Source organism: Thalassophryne amazonica, chromosome 10 (genome assembly GCF_902500255.1).
Source record: "Thalassophryne amazonica chromosome 10, fThaAma1.1, whole genome shotgun sequence".
Classification (NCBI taxonomy): domain Eukaryota; kingdom Metazoa; phylum Chordata; class Actinopteri; order Batrachoidiformes; family Batrachoididae; genus Thalassophryne; species Thalassophryne amazonica.
Genome location: NC_047112.1, coordinates 97,467,123 through 97,487,801, shown reverse-complemented (window position 1 = coordinate 97,487,801; position 20,679 = coordinate 97,467,123). Strand labels below are relative to the sequence as shown.

General features: G+C 47.5%; 1 protein-coding gene across 1 annotated transcript in view; it reads right to left on the bottom strand.

Moving 5' to 3' along the window:
• LOC117518165 (gamma-aminobutyric acid receptor subunit gamma-3-like) overlaps positions 1–9,664 on the bottom strand; it is an 88,065-nt gene extending 78,401 nt beyond the window's left edge. The window contains exons 1-2 of the mRNA XM_034179224.1: positions 9,624–9,664; positions 7,423–7,505 (exon numbers count right to left, since the gene is read on the bottom strand). Of these exons, the coding sequence (XP_034035115.1) occupies positions 7,423–7,505; positions 9,624–9,664 (124 nt within the window). The remainder of the gene's footprint in view (positions 1–7,422; positions 7,506–9,623) is intronic.
• Positions 9,665–20,679: the final 11,015 nt, after the last annotated feature.

The following is a 20,679-nucleotide window of genomic DNA, read 5'->3' as shown; positions in this document are numbered from 1 at the left end:
TCAATGGAAACCTCCATCCGGGACTCGTTAGCTGCCGGGTTGATCCGGAACTCCACCTCCCCGATGGGTGCTGGTTTCTTTTTTGTGGGCAAGAAAGACGGCGGACTCCGTCCATGCATTGATTACAGAGGGCTGAATGAGATTACGGTTCGCAATCGATACCCGTTGCCCGTTAGATTCAGTGTTCACGCCCCTGCATGGAGCCAAAATTTTCACTAAACTGGATCTTAGGAATGCGTATCACCTGGTTCAGATCCGGAAGGGAGACGAGTGGAAGATGGCATTTAACACCCCATTAGGTCACTTTGAGTACCTGGTCATGCCGTTCGGCCTCACCAACGCCCCCGCGACGTTCCAAGCCTTGGTAAACGACGTTTTGCGGGACTTCCTGCACCGTTTCGTCTTCGTATACCTGGACGATATACTCATCTTTTCCCCGGATCCTGAGTCTCATGTTAAGCATGTACATCAGGTCCTGCAGCGGTTGTTGGAGAACTGGCTGTTTGTGAAGGGTGAGAAGTGCGAGTTCCACCGCACTTCTTTGTCCTTCCTGGGGTTCATAATCTCCTCCAACTCCGTCGCCCCTGATCCAGCTAAGGTTGCGGCGGTGAAACACCGGTTCTTGACTGCACCAGTTCTGGTGCAGCCCGATCCTAGCCGCCAGTTCCTCGTTGAAGTGGATGCCTCTGACTCAGGGATAGGAGCCGTGCTGTCCCAGAGCAGGGAGTCTGATAAGGTCCTCCACTCTTGTGCCTATTTTTCCCGCAGGTTGACCCCAGCAGAACGGAACTATGATGTGGGCAATCGGGAACTCCTTGTGGTGAAGGAGGCTCTTGAGGAATGGAGACACCTGTTGGAGGGAGCTGTGGTGCCATTCACGGTTTTCATGGACCATCGGAACCTGGAGTACATCCGGACCGCCAGGCATCTGAACCCCAGGAAAGCCCGCTGGTCACTGTTCTTCGGGCATTTTGACTTCCAGATCACCTACCGCCCCGGGACCAAGAACCAGAGATCTGACGCCTTGTCCCGGGTACATGAAGAGGAGGTCAAAATGGAGCTGTCAGATCCTCCGGAACCAATCATCCCTGAGTCCACTATCATGGCCACCCTCACCTGGGACGTGGAGAAGACCGTCCGGGTGGCCCTGGCACGGAGCCCGGACCCGGGGACCGGCCCGAAGAACCGACTGTGCATCCCACCAGAGGCCAGAGCTGCAGTCCTGGACTTCTGTCACGGTTCCAAGCTCTCCTGTCACCCAGGGGTGCGAAGAACCATGGCAGTGGTCCGGCAGCACTTCTGGTGGGCGTCCTTGGAGGCCGACGTCCGGGAATACATCCAGGCCTGTACCACCTGTGCCAGGGGCAAGGAGGACCACAAAAAGACTCAAGGACTCCTCCAGCCGCTTCCGGTGGCTCATTGCCCCTGGTCACACATCGGCCTGGACTTTGTCACGGGCCTCCCGCCGTCCCAGGGCACGACGACCATCCTCACGATAGTGGACCGATTCTCCAAGGCGGCCCACTTCATGGCCCTCCTGAAGCTCCCAACAGCCCAGGAGCCCGCAGATCACCTGGTCCACCACGTTGTACGTCTGCATGGGATACCAACTGACATTGTCTCGGATCGTGGTCCTCAGTTCTCCTCTCAGGTCTGGAGGAGTTTCTGCAGGGAACTGGGGGCCACTGCGAGCCTCTCGTCCGGGTATCATCCACAGATGAATGGACAGGCAGAGCGGGCGAACCAGGAACTTGAGCAGGCCCTCCGTTGCATGACCTTGCGCACCCGGCGGCCTGGAGTGACCATCTGGGCTGGATCGAGTACGCTCATAACAGCCAAGTGTCCTCTGCCACCGGCCTCTCCCCATTTGAGGTGTGTTTGGGGTACCAACCCCCATTGTTTCCAATGGTGGAGGGAGAGGTCGGTGCCCCCTCGGTCCAGGCCCACCTACGAAGATGCCGTCGGGTGTGGCGCACCGCCCGCTCTGCCCTGTTGAAGGCCTGGACGAGGGCCAAGGCCCATGCAGACCGCCGGCGTTCCCCGGCCCCTGCATACCAGCATGGGCAGGAGGTGTGGCTTTCAACGAAGGACATCCCCCTCCAAGTGGACTCCCCTAAGTTGAAGGACCGCTACATTGGATGATTCAAGATCCTCAAGATCCTCAGCCCAGCCGCAGTGAAGCTACAGCTCCCAGCTTCACTGCGGATCCACCCGGTTTTTCATGTTTCACATATCAAGCCACACCACACCTCACCCCTCTGCACCCCCGGACCGGCGCCGCCTCCTGCCTGGATCATCGATGGGGAGCCTGCTTGGACGGTTCGCAGGCTCCTGGACGTCCGTCGAAAGGGCCAGGGGTTCCAGTATTTGGTGGACTGGGAGGGGTATGGACCCGAAGAACGCTCCTGGGTGAAGAGGAGCTTCATTCTGGACCCGGCCCTCCTGGCCGACTTCTACACCCGTCACCCGGACAAGCCTGGTCGGGCACCAGGAGGCGCCCGTTGAGGGGGGAGTCCTGTTGAGTGGGCCGCTGAAGAGGAGGTATTGCTGGCCCACCACCAGAGGGCGCCCTGCCTGAAGTGCGGGCTTCAGGCACGAGAGGCCGTAGCTCTCACGGGAGCAGCCGGGAATGACAGCTGTCTCTCATCACCACCTGACAGCTGTCACTCATCACCACCTCATCACCATCTCCATAAAAGCCGGGCAGTATCTCCACCTCCCTGCCGAGATATCGTCTACCAGATAGGTAAACTACTCAGCCGTATTGTTGACCGTTTTGTATCTGTACTTTTGCAGTTGGTGAGTGCTTGCAGCTGGAGGCTGGGTTTGTGGTGCGTGGAGGGCTGACGTTTTCGCTCCCCACGCCAAACTTGGATAAGTACTCACAGATTTCTGCACGTGCCTAGTTTTCTGGATTAAAGGTGGAGGTGTTTTTCCCACCCGGCTACAGAAAGAATGTGTTTGCTGACTGTTTACTGGGTGTGTACACACACCCACCATTAACTGTTTCTGCTTCCTGCCAGCAGTACCAGGTCTGACAGCTGGAGACGGTGGCCACCTGGGGACTCAGGACTTGGCGGCTCCGGTGTGCTTCAGTCCTGTTGGCAGTGGAAATCGTGTGGGGCCCGGCTCTTCTCTGGACAGACTTCTTCTATCCTCGAGCCTGCCCACACGTCACCTTTGTATATTGATTGCATACAAATTCTGTGATTGTCTGTATTTCGTTGTGCACATTCACAACAGTAAAGTGTTATACTTTTGGCTCATCCATTGTCCATTCATTTACGCCCCCTGTTGTGGGTCCATGTCACTACACTTTCCCAACAGAAAGCTCATAGAAAAATTTAAATAATTTCTGTGAAAATAACCTGATATAAAAGTGAAACTTCATTTTGAGCTCATGAGTATTATTTACTCTAAATTATAAAATGCTGCGTAAGACAACTGGAAAAACAAACAAACAAAAAGAATAGGACAATGTCCATATATTTATGGACCTGAGTACAGAAGGATTTGACAAAGCGTGATGGGTGTTGTCGGTCCCACTTTGAGAGAATATATAGTTTGTCCTCCTGAGTGATTAAAGGAGAAGATAGATGTGTCTTCTCTCTTTGTGAGCCTGAGTTTTTAATCCGCCTGCCTCGTGTCGCTCGGCCTCAGTTAGCGACTCCTTTCAGTTGTGGATTATTGGAGGTAATGGCGACACTGAAAGTGTGAGACTAGATTTCGTGAAAGCCTGAGTGTGTCATGCTCTTCCCTTGTGTTTCATTATTGTGAGCCAAAGAGAGAAAGAGATAAGAAATTGGTCTTTTCTACAATGGATTGTGCTGGTGTTCTCTTTGCAAAATTGCAGAAAGCAACCCATGACCTGTGATTCTGATTGGTTGACGCTGAAAAAAGACATGAAAATTACACAGCTTTTCTGTTAAAATCACTCTAATGTGTTTACAGATGCACTGTAATCATCCGGAGTTTGGCCAAACATGCAAACTGCACATGAAGAATTCATTACCAATGGATAATCTTGATCAGGTCAAGTCTAGCAGCAAGTCTAACAGTCAGTGGAAACTAAGTCATCAGCTCATTAAATTCATGATCAGCCTCAGGTGTTGCTGGGAACCATAAAAACTCTGTGGCCACCACTGTATATGCACCTCAAAGCCATACGATTAGAAATTTTCTTCACCAATATGCAACTTCAACATTCATTCATTCATTTTCAACTGCTTATCCAGTCCTGGTCATAGTGGCAGCAAAGCAAGCAGCTCATCCCACACTTCCCTATCCTCAGCCAAGACCTGTAAGTGTTCCGGGGGGATCTCAAGGTGTTTTCAATCCATCTGGGAGTTATAATCTCTCAGGTGTGTCCTAGGACTTCCCCGGGGCCTCCTCCTTGTTGGATGTGCTTAGAAGACCTCCTAAGAGAGACCACCAGGGGGCATCCTCACCAGGTGCCCACACTACCTCAACTGGTTCCTTTTGATTTGAAGAAGCAGCGGCTCTACTCTGAGTCCCTCCCAGAGTGTAAGCCCTGATACCTGATGGAAGAATATCATTTCTGCCACTTGTATCTGCGATCTTCTACCTGTGATTCTTTCAGTCATTACTCAAAGCTCATGATCATAGGTGAGGATAGGAGTGCATATCCACTGATCATTTAAGAGTCTCACCTTGTGGCTCAGCTCCTTCTTCTACACTCTCCAACTTACCCCAAGTCATGAACAACACGCCGACACGGAGTAACTCTCCCCTGACCCAGAGGGGACAATCCACCATTTTCTGACAAAGGACCATGGTCTGCTCATTATAGGATATCTCAGGACACTCTGACTCCCTCAGAATATCTCTGGTTGTGTGGAATTTATTTTAGTGTCAAGATATTTCTTTGGGTTCTGGCTGAACAATTTGTAGGGAAAAAAGTGGCATCAATATAATGACCTAACCCAACAATATGCACTCGTCAGATCTCACAAATCACTGAGATTCAAGGTCAGTTTCTTCCTTTAATTACAGGGAAGCCCTATAAGTTCTGTTTCACACAACTGAGCATTTAGTCCAATAATTTTAGCTCCAAAAGAGGCCAACATAGGAACAAATTGCAAGAGAAGCTTTCTTTGTATTTTTAGAATCTGCAACATGGTGCCAATCACACACACAAAAAAGTGTCCCAAGAATTTTCTTTATGGTCATATATGTGAGGGTACCCTACATCACCAATCTGTACCCAAAGAAATCACATGATACTTTAATGGATATAATATCCACATTTGTCATTTATTGTATTAATAATAAAACATCAGCACGCAGATATTCTGATTGATAAAATAATAAGACAAAATAAAACTGTAGTTCAGATAAGACAATCATCTTTAACACTCAGCATTCATCTCCACCATCCTCACCCTCAACAGCAGTAGAACTGCTGCAGGATGTGCCATGGCACTGGGTGCAAGCAGGTGAACAGTCACAGTTTTTCCTGCATGTACTACGTGCAGTACTACAATCAACACTGCAGCCACAGTGTATCACTTGCAGTCAGCTCTCAGGTGCAGCTGGTCAATCTGTCAAAACTGGCAGCAGACGTCCCCTCGTCATCTTCCAACTACAGTCAGTGGCCCTCAGGACAGTACAACCTTTCCAGTCTTGAACTTGAAGAAATGCCCTGAAGCAGCTTTGCAGCTGCTGAGGGAGGCGATAATACTTCTGATGGGAGTTGAGTTACATTTGCTGCTTTTTTCTCACAAAACCTTTTGTCCATACAACACAAGCAGAGCTTTCTCTCCTGCTGCAGCAGCATGGTCTGAATCTGATGATTCAGCACTGAATACATCAGACATGTCTTGAAAAAAATTTGCAAGTTAGAAGTTTCTTAATACCCCGGTCACACATAGCTGGAATTACGCAGAGTGGCGTCGGACTTACAGTATGAATTGGCGCGCATCCGAAAGACCAAAGATCCAAAACACTGACAGCCATCGACAAGACATTTTCTATTTTGGAATGCTTTATTTTGGGTCAAGGATGAACGCTGCTCAAAAGTGGTAAATCATCTATACATTAAAAGCGAAGTTGTCTGTGTACGTGTATCTGTGTGTGCATGATTTTATGTAGTAAGTTCAATGTAAGAACATAATATAATTGTAAATGCATTCAAAATACATGGATGACACAAGAAAGTGAAAACACTTATTTCCATTGTGGTCTATTTAATAATAATAGTGTGTATATGATAACAAGAACCTAAACAATTTATAAATACACGAAGGCAGTAAATTAACATTAAAAAAATACACAATTAACAGTAAATAAAAGGGTTGAGTTCTTCTAAAAATTGTTGAGGTCTAAGGTTCTAAAACATTCTGGACTCACACGCATATTATAGAAACTGTGCATTTATTATCACCCTTGAAAAATGTCAGCTACCTATTTTATAAACACTACCCAATCTACAACCAGTGGATCCCCATGGGCAACACGCTAGTACTTGTGCATCAGATCATGATGATATGTGTACAAAACACAGTCACAGGAACATAAAAATACCAAAACTGGTCTACAAACAGCCTTTCCGGACCAAAAAAAAAAAAAAAAAAAAAAATGGATAAAATGGTTTCAAAGTTATGAAATCGTTAATTTAATATTTATCTCATGGGACTTTTCGGGGACATTGTAGACACCCAAAAGATCATAAATATCCCTTAAGCTTCTGTTGCAGTTTGTTCCTGCCAAATTTGTAAGAGCACTGGACTACATTGTATCTTGAAAGACATCGTTGTACAAATGTCCAGTGTGAATGTGTGTGCAATGTGTAAACATTTTACCAGTTTTAAAACCCTACGTAACCCTCATAATTCAGAAAAACGTGACGACACGGAAAATGCAAAAAACCATGCACATACATGAACACACACAGACAGAGAGAGAGACAGAGAGAGAGAGAGAGAGAGAGAGAGAGAGAGAGAGAGAGAGAGAGAGAGAGAGAGAAGGCAGTTGTCAAAAATTGAGTGCCCATACTGGAAGGAGACAAGTGAGGAAAGCCACCAAGACACCCAGACAACTCAAAAAATTATAGGCTTCAGTCCTGTGACACCCCCACCTCCCCCCACAGCAACCCCCAACAACTCACTCACTCACTCACTCACTCACTCACTCACTCACTCACTCACTCACTCACTCACTCACTCACTCACTCACTCACTCACTCACTCACTCACTCACTCACTCACTCACTCAGCCTGGGCTGTACCCAAACTCACGCATGCAACTGTAATCTATTCTGAGAGGCAATAAGGCTGACGGATAATGATTGTTGAAGACGACCTGATGATGATGATGATGATGGTCTGCAAAGAAGTGGAACGACAGTCATTTAGAACAAGACAAAATACGTGTGTGAATGAGAGGGAGTGTGAGATTACTCACAACTGGAGAAGATGAGTGGGCAGGAATGTGCGTCCATTGGAAAGTTGTGTAGCTGCAGTTGGCATTCTGCATTTATTGTCATTCTGCAAAGAAAACAACACAATCGCTTGATAAGAAAGACCTCTTCATTAGTACTGTCATTACAGGTAGTGACACATAAATGCCAACAATGTACTGCAAATAGCTGTGATCTTCAGTTACATATCCGACTCAACAACTGTGTGACCTTTACTTCATCTTGTCTCCTGTGTTTCCCGTCTCTTCACACTGCTCCGATGAGGCCAGAAAGGACCACAAGCACAGTCAGTGTTATATCACCAATATAACACAATATATTGGTGTATTCTTCACCAATATGAGAGACTGTGATTTTCAAAAGTTACAGTTTTTGTGAAATCATGCTTCAAGTTAAAATGGCCATTTTTTGTGTTCCGGAGCGCAATGGAAAACATTGTGGAGCAGGCAGCTCTGTAGAATAAGGAGTTGATCTCCCAAAATGAAGAAGTGGGTTTGATTCCTGGTCAGAATCTGTTTGTGTATTCTCCCAGCCCCACCCAGCTGTATATGGGTACCAGTCTTGGCTGTGGAAGTAACTAGTGCCTGACTGGCACTGCTGCATAGGTTAAATCATTCTCCACAGGAAGTACAAAAGATCACAGCCATCAGGATCTTCAGGCTCATGTGAGGTTTGTGTTGTGTTCACATAAAGGCTACACTGTTGAGGTTTGTCAATGACAGGCAATGCTCAGGCCTTGGAGCTCTTGAACACAGGGTTGATATTGTGCACCATGATTCCCCCAGTTCTACCAACACTGTTGATGCCATGACCTTTTGTAGCTATTTTATAACAATGGACAATTTTCATGTTGCACTGCCAAGTGTTTGGCATCATTAGAAACAACAGCTTGTTATGACGCCTCGCGGCTAACCGATCGGTTGTTATGGGCCAGTTACCGTGTTTGTGAAGCATTTTGTGTTCTCCAAAAAACCGAAAATGAAAAAGTGACACAGTCTGAGGAGAAAACAGAAGAGTGACAGATGTCTGCTCAGGAGCTTCTTTCAGAGGCTGTTCGTCAGCGTGGTCCCGCTGTGAGGTGAGTGCTGAACCCCTCACACTGGCCAGAGAGAGACAGCAGCCGGGCGAACAGCGAACTACGACTGTGGGTACCCACCCAAATTCAAAATTCAAATGTATTAATTTATATAGCGCCAATTCAACATGAGATCGTCTCAAGGTGCTTCACACAGCATAATAAAAACAGAAAAAACTGAATTCAAAATTTAAAAAACAATAAAAAGACAAAATCATAAAAGAATAAACACACATCGTAACACTAATAATAAAACAAGGAAAACAAATAAGTCTTTAAATGTGATTTAAAAGTCTCCAAAGTATCCGACGGTCGTATGTGTGCCGGGAGATCATTCCACAGAGCTGGGGCACGGTAGGAAAAAGCTCTGTGACCGGCAGACTTTTTATTCACCCTGGGAACACATAAAAGTCCTGCACCCTGTGAACACAGGGCCCGAGCTGGTACATAGGGACTTACCAGGTCAACCAGATAGGGAGGTGCAAGTCCATGAACAATCTTATAAAATAATAACAGTGCCTTCAAATCTGATCTTGCAGTGACTGGAAGCCAGTGCAGAGACGCCAACACGGGTGTAGTGTGGTCAAACCTTCTGCTTTGTGTCACAAGTCTGGCAGCAGCATTTTGAACCAGTTGAAGACCCCTAATCCTGGACTGCGGTAAACCAGAAAATAGAACATTGCAATAGACCAATCTAGAAGAGATAAATGCATGAATCAAGGTCTCAGCATCAGCCACAGACAGGATGGGATGAATCTTCGCTATGTTTTGCAAATGGAAGAAAGTCCTCGTAATGTCTCTAATGTGGAGGTCAAAGACAACATAGGATCAAAAATTACCCCAAGATTCCTCACTTTATCTGTATGATGTATAACACACAATGTTATACATCATACAATGACTACTGACCTGCCCACCAGGTCAATAGTCACACCCGGTTGTTATGACGCACCTCCACACAACTCCAAACAGCAACCAGAAAGTTTCTTGACAGTTCTTGTTGTTGAATGAAACCACATCTATCTAACTGAATAGAGTTGTGACATCATCACGCATGCGCATAGGTGCTGCTCTAGCGGCAACTTGAAGATCTCCCATTGTCCTACTTACAGTGGAACACAGCACTGGCCTCTCCTGTCACGATCTGACATGTTGAGACTTCATTCAGAGCCTTCTTGACTAAGAATCTGATGTTGCCACAACATTGTTTCAAAGTTGCCTTTACATTTTAAAAACACTGCAGAAGAACATTTATGTGATCCCAACCACTGTTACTGTATAATATGAGGATGGTGTCAAATTACATTCAGGAAATGTTGCATTGCGACATTTCAGGTGCTCATTTCAAAGTAATTTCTGTTGGCTTATCCCTCTTTTTTATTGCTTATGTTACAGTGGATCTCGTGTTTAGTTGACATGAGCTTTATGCCGGATGCCCTTCCTGAGACAACTCCACTTTACATGAAGAATGGATACTGTTATGTGTCGACGCGGGTTGAGGAGCGGACCTGCGTCTGACTGAACCCAGCGCTAAATAAGCAGAAAGCGGTTCCAAAAACAAAACATTTATTCCCCTTTTGTGCAATACTTGGTGTACAACATAACTGCGTTTGTCTGGCGGAGTGAAGGACGGCACGCTCTCCAGCGCCCAAAGGGATCGAAGCCCGGCGCTTCTGGACTCAAGTTCACCGCCAAACACCCCCCAGGTGGACACGACAAACTGACTCTGTGAAGGATAGAAGAGGTGAGGTAAGTCAACAACTACAACTAATATTCTTCAAAGGCACACGCTATCAGCAACACATTCAGGTCTGAATTTAAGCTTTATGTAAATGAGCAGCTTCTCACAACAGGTGGAGGACCATCAGTCCGTACGCCACGGCAGTGAGAAGCGAGCTGCACAATTCTCATCAATGTTCAAATATACTGCGTAACAAAATACCAAATTACTGTTAACACTTATTCAGACAATCATCACCTCTGATGTGTGCTGACAGCATGTGTCCCTCGCCCGTCCTCCTTCACAGGCACGATGTGTCAAACCCAGGCGCGGTCCTCAGCGTCTCACAAACAAACGTCACAAGGTCGAGTTCCCGGCAATTCTGCTTGAATCATTCAAGGCTTAAATGCAGAACGCCATCTCATTATCTGCTTCAGCTGAAAGTCTTTAAGGTTGCACGTGAGCATCATCCACAGGTGCTGCAAATCATACTGATGAGGGTGAAGGACTCTTCTGCCAGCACCTTCTCCACAGACAAAAACCAGTTTGCATGCCACCTGGAGAGCAAAGAAAAGAAAACAACACAAAAACATCCAGCCACCCCCCCAACACACAACAGGTACAGGTGGTTTTAAACTGTAAACCTTCTGTTTTGACAGCAAGCACATTAGACACTTGTGCCACAACACGGTGCCTATTGAATCAAGAGGTCGGCCTAACAGAGTCAAACATTAAAAACTCATATTTCATTCAACCACCTTTCTTAATGTGCTACATCCGAATCATGGAATTATGCTTTACTGGAGCTGCGATTATCATCATTGTCAACATCATCATCGTGCAGAAACGCATCTGGGTCTGCCTCAATCAGAAACCCCAGATGACCAGGGAGGTGAAACAACTGCTGAAGGAGAGAAACTCCGCCTTCAGACTTGGTGACAGGGCTCTGTACAGCACAGCCCACGCCAACCTGAAGAGAGGCATCACCAAGGCCAAGGAGGAAGTCATTGAGTACAAGTACCATTAATTAACGGAACAGATTTCATATTTTGATGATGTTTTAAGTACCGATTTCTGAAAAAATCATTTTTGACGTTTTTTTTTTTTTTTTTACAGTCCTTTAAATCATGATTTAAATCAATTTAAATCATAGCAGCCCTGTGTAGAGGCACCAGCACAATTTATTTCATGCTGACATACTGTATTAACACAATGGACCTAAATTCACACAAAAACATACAATCTGGGGTGCGATTACTCATCCAGCAATCAGCTCACCACAGTACTTACTGCACAGGCTTGGCCATTCTGAGAGACTGTATGATGAGATGGTGGCACAAACAGCTTATGCACTTGCTTCCTGCTTCAAGACCACCCATGTCCACTAATGCATCAGGTAGGGAATCCAGCAGAAAATGTTTATTTGCTGTGGTGACATGAAGAAAACTGGATAAGCCAAAAGAAAACACTTTTTTTGAGCGGCTGAAATGTCACATGGCAACAGTCCTTGAACATAATTTCATAATGTGCTATCACAACATTGTCACAGTGTTTTCGGACCACATAAATTTTCCAGCACCAAGCCAAAATCATACAGTATCTCTCAGAATGGCCAAGCTGATGACTGAAACAAGTTCCTGACAGTCATAAAAAGAAGCAAGTGTTTTGACCTTCTTCATTTTCCACAAACAACCTGGCACGACACCGTTCTTGCCAAATAGGGGATAATAAATGCTTCATCACCCCCACCCCCACCCCCACCCCCCACTCCCCATTCATCTCCAAGTCTTACCTGCCAGCCATAACCATGGTGTTGAATCAGATAATGTCAGGAAGTAAGAGTTTTTCAGAAATGAGCACTTGTCAGATCATCCAACAGTGTAAAACCGCTCTCGCACAGAAGGTGTGAGTGGGGTGTTAGTGGCAACCACTGGCATGCTATACTTGCAGGGACTCGCCGCCAACAGTCCTGAATGCCAAGCACAAACACATTGCATGGCTGCTGTGTGTGCATGATGTTCAATGCTGTTTAATGGACTGTGTCGTCTGGTACTTCCTGCTCAGTGTTTTATCACTTTTGTCTTGTTGGATTTGGAGTTTCTGAATAACCTGGTGCTCACCAGCCTGTCATGCCAATGGTGGGTGAATGGTGTATGTGTGGCATGTAAGGGGTGACTACACACTGAGGTAGGTAGAGTGTGTGGTGAGTGTTTTGGTCATGATCAAAACACTCACCACACCCTGGCGAGTGTTGACAAGTGTGTGATGTTGCATGACGTGTTTGTGAGGGATAGTGGCAAGTCTACCCAAGGGATCTGTCAAGGCTCATGATGGATTGACACAGGAAACAGGTGGAGACCAATGCAGACTCTCAGACATGGCTGGTTGTGATGAATAAAAGGCTTTATCTTGTAACCAGGCAGTAGATTCGCCTTGTTGTTATCAGACAGGGTACAGGCTGGGACATGGTCAGTAATACAAGCTGAGGTCATTACCAACAGCGTCGAGTAGTATCACAGGCAAAAACTGAGGCAGAGTCAAAATACAAGCTTTCAGGATTAAGGCAAGGCAGAGGTCAGAGCAAACAAGCAAGGTCAAAACACTGAGAAGCAAACAGGACATGAACTGAAGGCATGAGAGTGGACAAAGTCAACAATCGGGCAGTAAGCTGTGGAACTGCAAGGGTTTAAATAAGGAGCAAACTAATCAGGGTGATGTGAAGCAGGTGTGTGGAAGGTTCTGGAAAGAGGTGTGATTGAGGGAGAAAAGAAGAGGGAAGAAAGGCAAGAGAGTGCGGGAGGGCAAAACAAAGTGGTGCAAAGCAAGAGAAGTGAGTGACAGAAAAACTAAAGCCTGGGTCCCACCAAATAATGAAGGTGCGATAATGACCCACGCAGCATGTTTTCTTTGCCACGAGAGGGTTTCTTCAACTATCATGGGAGTTCTGTGGCTCTGAGTGGCTCTTAGAGACATTATCTTCAGTTAACGAGGCTCCTCTCTGAGCGTGGCACTAATTTCATGAAGTTTAAAATTTAGCAACAACAGCGTGGCGCAGGTTGTGTATGAGTTACTGCAGCGGCTTACAGGCATTTGCTTTGTGCTTACGACTGCTAAAAGCCATTGTCCGTGTGCCTGGCAGCTACGCAGGACCTGAGAGGCTATTTTTGGAGCGGCTGCCCTCTTGCGCACACAATTCCACCTGCTCTGTGTGCTGAATGCTTTATATAAAATAATTATTTGTAGCAGATTAATCATTTTCTGCCAAACCTTGGATGCTGAAAACACCTCTAATCGCTTCTGGAATCACAGAGGACTGTTTCATCTGGATGCTATTTTCCCTCTCTTTCCTGCTCCATGTGTAATGTATTTTGAAACAGCTTAAGGTAACTAGTTTTAATGTGTTTATAGCTTGATAAAACACTTCCTAAATGTCTGTGGTTGATTTAATATCTTGTTAATAGATCACATGAACTCCGCTGTGTGTGCACACTGTGCACTGACGCAGTGACTCATCATGCTCCAAAGGAGCATTTAGGCAGAACACCAGCTCACAAATTTTTCAGTCAATATTGGACGAACACAAAGTTAAAATATGGATGACTGCGTGAAAGTGGATGTGTGTTTAAAGCCGCGGAAGAAATAACTCCAGTGAAGCAGCGCAGAGCTGTGCAGCAACACAGAACGAGAGTGCGCAAAAGACCAGTTTTGAAGACATAACACAAAGTTAAAGTTGTTGTATCATGGTGACTTGCAAGCTGCGGAAGAAATAAAGAAATAAATAATGAATCGTGAGTTGTTGTACAATTCACATCCCTAATATGTGTATATACGAGGTCTATTAGAAAAGAAACTGACAGTTTTATTTTTTTAAAAACTATATGGATTTGAATCACGTGTGATTACATCAGCCAAGCTTGAACCCTCGTGCGCATGCGTGAGTTTTTTCACGCCTGTCGGTGACGTCATTCGCCTGTGAGCACGCCTTGTGGAAGGAGTGGACCAGCCCCCTCATCGGATTTTCATTGTCTGAGAAGTTGCTGAGAGACTGGCGCTGTGCTTGATCAAAATTTTTTCAAGAACTGTGAGGCACATCCGAGTGGAGACCATTCGAGAAATTCAGCTGGTTTTCGGTGTAAATTTTAACGGCTGATGAGAGATTTTGGATTGTTTCTATCGCTGTAAGGACTTCCCACGGAGCAGGACGTCGCGCAGCGCTCCGAGGCGACGTCGTCATCCTTTTTCAAGCTGAAAACCTTCAAATTTAAGCCTCTGTTGACCCAGGAAGTCATGAGAGAACAGAGAACTTTCAGAAGAGGTCGGAATCAGCAGTTTATCCGGACATTCTGCTGTTAAAGGAGATTTTTTTAATGAAAGACGTGCGGATGGATTGGCGCATCGGCTCGCAGCCGGCGCAGTGCGCCCGCCTCAGGAAAAACACCTCCGTTGGAAGCCTTAAGGACAAGTTGGAACATGCCCTTTTATAGTTTATAGTGGGATGAATTTGGCAATATATAGTACAGAATTCTTGATATTGGGTTGTGGGGGGGTCATGATCCAGGTCATGATATCGTACCCTGTTGGGAAAGTGTAAGTACACGGACCCACAACAGGGGGCGCAAATGAACGGACAATGGAATAGGTCAAATAACAACACTTTACTGTTGCAAACGTGCACAACAAACACAACAGATTACACAATAGATCAGAGGTCAAATTACAAGGTGTCGTGTGGGCAGGCTCGAAGATAGGAGATGCCTGTCCAAAGCAGAACCGGAACCACACGATTTCCTCCGCCACCAGACCCCGGGAATACTGGAGCCGCCAAGTCCCGAACTCCCAGGTGGCCACTGCCTCCGCGTGTCGGACCTGGTACTGCTGGCGAGGAACAAAAACAGTTAGATGTGGGTGCGTCTGCACCCAGCAACACGTATGGTGGAAAACCACCTCCACCTCTCGTCGGAAAAAAGGAAACAAAACAATATCTGTTATCCAAACACACAAAGCACAATTAAACGTGGGTGCGTCTGCACCCAGCAATCTGCACGGCAGGGAAGCTACCTCCACCTCTCATTGGAGAAAAAGTCTGTTATCACTCACAAAAATCACAAAAAGGGCTTTCTATCAAGCAGTCAGGCTGAGGATATTACCTTTCAGGTAGAACGATATCTCGGCAAAGAGGTGGAGATGACGTCTTGCTGATATACCGATGCAGATCAGATGAGTGGTGACAGCTGTCACAGGTGATGAGTGTCAGCTGTCGCCCCGGCTGCTCCTGTGAGGCGGCAGCACCCTCTGGTGCCTGGAGCCCACACTCCAGGCAGGGTGCCCTCTGGTGGTGGTGGGCCAGCAGTACCTCCTCTTCAGCGGCCCACACAACAGGACCCCCCCCTCAACGGGCGGCTCCTGGCGCCCGACCAGGGTGGCGGCGGTAGAAATCGGCCAGGAGGGCCGGGTCCAGAATGAAGCTCCTCTTCACCCAGGAGCGTTCTTCAGGTCCGTACCCCTCCCAGTCCACCAAATACTGGAAGCCCCGGCCCATCCTACGGACATCCAAAAGCCGGCGCACAGTCCAAGCCGGCTCGCCATCGATGATCCGGGCAGGAGGCGGTGCCGGACCCGGAGTACAGAGGGGTGAGGTGTGATGTGGTTTGATTCGGGACACGTGAAATACAGGATGGATCCGCAGTGAGGCCGGCAGCTGAAGCCTCACTGCGGCTGGACTGATGACCTTCTGGATTTTGAAGGGACCGATGTAACGGTCCTGTAACTTGGAGGAGTCCACTTTGAGGGGGATGTCCTTTGTCGACAACCACACCTCCTGCCCTGGCCGATATGCAGGGGCCGGGGTCCGCCGATGGTCTGCATGGGCCTTTGATCTCATCCGGGCCCTCAGCAAGGCAGAACGGGCGGCACGCCACACCCGACGGCACTTCCGTAGGTGGGCCTGGACCGAGGGCACACCGACCTCTCCCTCAACCACTGGAAACAAAGGCGGTTGGTACCCCAGACATACCTCGAAAGGGGAGAGGCCGGTGGCTGACGACACCTGGCTATTATGGGCATACTCGATCCAGGCCAGATGGGTACTCCAGGCCGCCGGGTGCGCAGCTGTCACGCAACGCAGGGCCTGCTCCATCTCCTGATTGGCCCGTTCTGCTTGCCCGTTGGTCTGGGGATGGTACCCGGATGAGAGACTCACCGTGGCCCCCAGTTCCCGGCAGAAGCTCCTCCAGACGTGCGAGGAGAACTGGGGACCGCGATCTGAGACAATGTCTGTTGGGATCCCATGCAGCTGGACGACATGGTGAACCAGGAGGTCCGCTGTCTCCTGGGCCGTCGGGAGCTTCGGGAGGGCCACGAAGTGGGCCGCCTTGGAGAATCGGTCCACTATCGTGAAGATGGTGGTGTTGCCCTGGGACGGCGGGAGACCCGTGACAAAATCCAGGCCGATGTGGGACCAGGGGTGATGGGGCACGGGCAGCGGCTGGAGCAGACCCGAAGCCCTACGATGGTCAGCCTTGCCCCTGGCGCAGGTGGTGCAGGCCTGGATATAATCCCGGACGTCGGCCTCTAGGGACGCCCACCAGAAGCGCTGCCGGACAACTGCCACGGTTCTTCGCACCCCTGGATGACAGGAGAGCTTAGAGCCGTGACAGAAGTCCAGGACTGCTGCCCTAGCTTCTGGTGGGACCTAAAGTCTGTTCTTCGGCCCAGTTCCGGGGTCCGGGCTTCGTGCCAGGGCCTCCCGGACGGTTCTCTCTACGTCCCAGGTGAGGGTGGCCACGATAGTGTACTCTGGGATGATGGGTTCCGGTGGATCCGACAACTCCGTTTTGACTTCATCTTCATGTACCCGGAACAAGGCATCCAATCTCTGGTTCTTGGTCCCGGGACGGTAGGTGATCCGGAAGTCAAAACGGCCGAAGAACAGTGACCAGCGGGCTTGCCTGGGATTCAGCCGCTTGGCGGTCCTGATATACTCCAGGTTCCGGTGGTCAGTGAAAACCGTGAATGGCACGGACGTTCCCTCCAACAGATCAATCAATCAATCAATCAATTTTTTTATATAGCGCCAAATCACAACAAACAGTTGCCCCAAGGCGCTTTATATTGTAAGGCAAGGCCATACAATAATTATGTAAAACCCCAACGGTCAAAACGACCCCCTGTGAGCAAGCACTTGGCTACAGTGGGAAGGAAAAAACTCCCTTTTAACAGGAAGAAACCTCCAGCAGAACCAGGCTCAGGGAGGGGCAGTCTTCTGCTGGGACTGGTTGGGGCTGAGGGAGAGAACCAGGAAAAAGACATGCTGTGGAGGGGAGCAGAGATCGATCACTAATGATTAAATGCAGAGTGGTGCATACAGAGCAAAAAGAGAAAGAAACAGTGCATCATGGGAACCCCCCAGCAGTCTACGTCTATAGCAGCATAACTAAGGGATGGTTCAGGGTCACCTGATCCAGCCCTAACTATAAGCTTTAGCAAAAAGGAAAGTTTTAAGCCTAATCTTAAAAGTAGAGAGGGTGTCTGTCTCCCTGATCTGAACTGGGAGCTGGTTCCACAGGAGAGGAGCCTGAAAGCTGAAGGCTCTGCCTCCCATTCTACTCTTACAAACCCTAGGAACTACAAGTAAGCCTGCAGCCTGAGAGCGAAGCGCTCTATTGGGGTGATATGGTACTACGAGGTCCCTAAGATAAGATGGGACCTGATTATTCAAAACCTTATAAGTAAGAAGAAGAATTTTAAATTCTATTCTAGAATTAACAGGAAGCCAATGAAGAGAGGCCAATATGGGTGAGATATGCTCTCTCCTTCTAGTCCCTGTCAGTACTCTAGCTGCAGCATTTTGAATTAACTGAAGGCTTTTTAGGGAACTTTTAGGACAACCTGATAATAATGAATTACAATAGTCCAGCCTAGAGGAAATAAATGCATGAACTAGTTTTTCAGCATCACTCTGAGACAAGACCTTTCTGATTTTAGAGATATTGCGTAAATGCAAAAAAGCAGTCCTACATATTTGTTTAATATGCGCTTTGAATGACATATCCTGATCAAAAATGACTCCAAGATTTCGCACAGTATTACTAGAGGTCAGGGTAATGCCATCCAGAGTAAGGATCTGGTTAGACACCATGTTTCTAAGATTTGTGGGGCCAAGTACAATAACTTCAGTTTTATCTGAGTTTAAAAGCAGGAAATTAGAGGTCATCCATGTCTTTATGTCTGTAAGACAATCCTGCAGTTTAGCTAATTGGTGTGTGTCCTCTGGCTTCATGGATAGATAAAGCTGGGCATCATCTGCGTAACAATGAAAATTTAAGCAATACCGTCTAATAATACTGCCTAACGGAAGCATGTATAAAGTGAATAAAATTGGTCCTAGCACAGAACCTTGTGGAACTCCATAATTAACTTTAGTCTGTGAAGAAGATTCCCCATTTACATGAACAAATTGTAATCTATTAGACAAATATGATTCAAACCACCGCAGCGCAGTGCCTTTAATACCTATGGCATGCTCTAATCTCTGTAATAAAATTTTATGGTCAACAGTATCAAAAGCAGCACTGAGGTCTAACAGAACAAGCACAGAGATGAGTCCACTGTCCGAGGCCATAAGAAGATCATTTGTAACCTTCACTAATGCTGTTTCTGTACTATGATGAATTCTAAAACCTGACTGAAACTCTTCAAATAGACCATTCCTCTGCAGATGATCAGTTAGCTGTTTTACAACTACCCTTTCAAGAATTTTTGAGAGAAAAGGAAGGTTGGAGATTGGCCTATAATTAGCTAAGATAGCTGGGTCAAGTGATGGCTTTTTAAGTAATGGTTTAATTACTGCCACCTTAAAAGCCTGTGGTACATAGCCAACTAACAAAGATAGATTGATCATATTTAAGATCGAAGCATTAAATAATGGTCGGGCTTCCTTGAGCAGCCTGGTAGGAATGGGGTCTAATAAACATGTTGATGGTTTGGATGAAGTAACTAATGAGAATAACTCAGACAGAACAATCGGAGAGAAAGAGTCTAACCAAATACCGGCATCACTGAAAGCAGCCAAAGATAACGATATGTCTTTGGGATGGTTATGAGTAATTTTTTCTCTAATAGTTAAAATTTTGTTAGCAAAGAAAGTCATGAAGTCATTACTAGTTAAAGTTAATGGAATACTCAGCTCAATAGAGCTCTGACTCTTTGTCAGCCTGGCTACAGTGCTGAAAAGAAACCTGGGGTGTCTCCACTCTTCAAGAGCCTCTTTCACCGCAAGGAGTTCTCGATTGCCGACGTCATAGTTCCGTTCGGCCGGGGTCAACCTGCGGGAAAAATAGGCACACGGGTGAAGGACCTTATCGGTCTTCCCGCTCTGGGAAAGCACAGCTCCTATCCCTGAGTCCGAGGCATCCACTTCAACCACTAACTGGCGACTAGGATCGGGCTGCACCAGAACGGGTGCAGACGAGAAGCGCCGTTTCAACTCCTTGAACGCGGCATCGCAACGATCCGACCAGGTGAAGGGAACTTTTGGTGAGGTCAGGGCTGTCAGGGGGCTAACTACCTGACTGTAGCCCTTAATGAACCTCCTGTAGAAATTAGCAAAGCCGAGGAACTGTTGCAGCTTCCTACGGCTAGTGGGTTGGGGCCAGTCTCTCACCGCCGCAACCTTGGCTGGATCAGGAGCGACGGAGTTGGGGGAGATGATAAACCCCAGGAAGGACAAAGAGGTGCGGTGGAACTCACACTTCTCGCCCTTCACAAACAGCCGGTTCTCCAACAACCGCTGCAGGACCTGACGTACATGCCGGACATGAGTCTCAGGATCCGGAGAAAAGATGAGTATATCGTCTAGATATACAAAGACGAATCGGTGCAGGAAATCCCGCAAGACATCATTAACTAATGCTTGGAACGTCGCGGGGGCGTTTGTGAGGCCGAACGGCATGACCAGGTACTCAAAGTGACCTAATGGGGTGTTGAATGCCGTCTTCCATTCATCTCCCTTCCGGATCCGAACCAGGTGATACGCATTTCTAAGATCCAGTTTAGTAAAGATTTTGGCTCCATGCAGGGGGGTGAACACGGAATCTAATAATGGCAACGGGTATCGGTTGCGAACCGTAATCTCATTCAGCCCCCTGTAATCAATACATGGACGAAGTCCGCCATCTTTCTTGTCCACAAAAAAGAAACCTGCCCCCATCGGGCAGGTGGAGTTCCGGATCAGCCCGTCAGCTAATGAGTCCCGGATGTAGGTCTCCATTGATTCGCGCTCAGGTCGTGAGAGGTTGTACAGCCTGCTGGACGGGAACTCAGCGCCTGGAACCAAATCAATGGCACAATCGTACGGACGGTGCGGGGGAAGGGTGAGTGCCAGATCCTTGCTGAAGACGTCAGCAAGATCGTGGTACTCAACCGGCACTACCGTCAGATTGGGCGGGA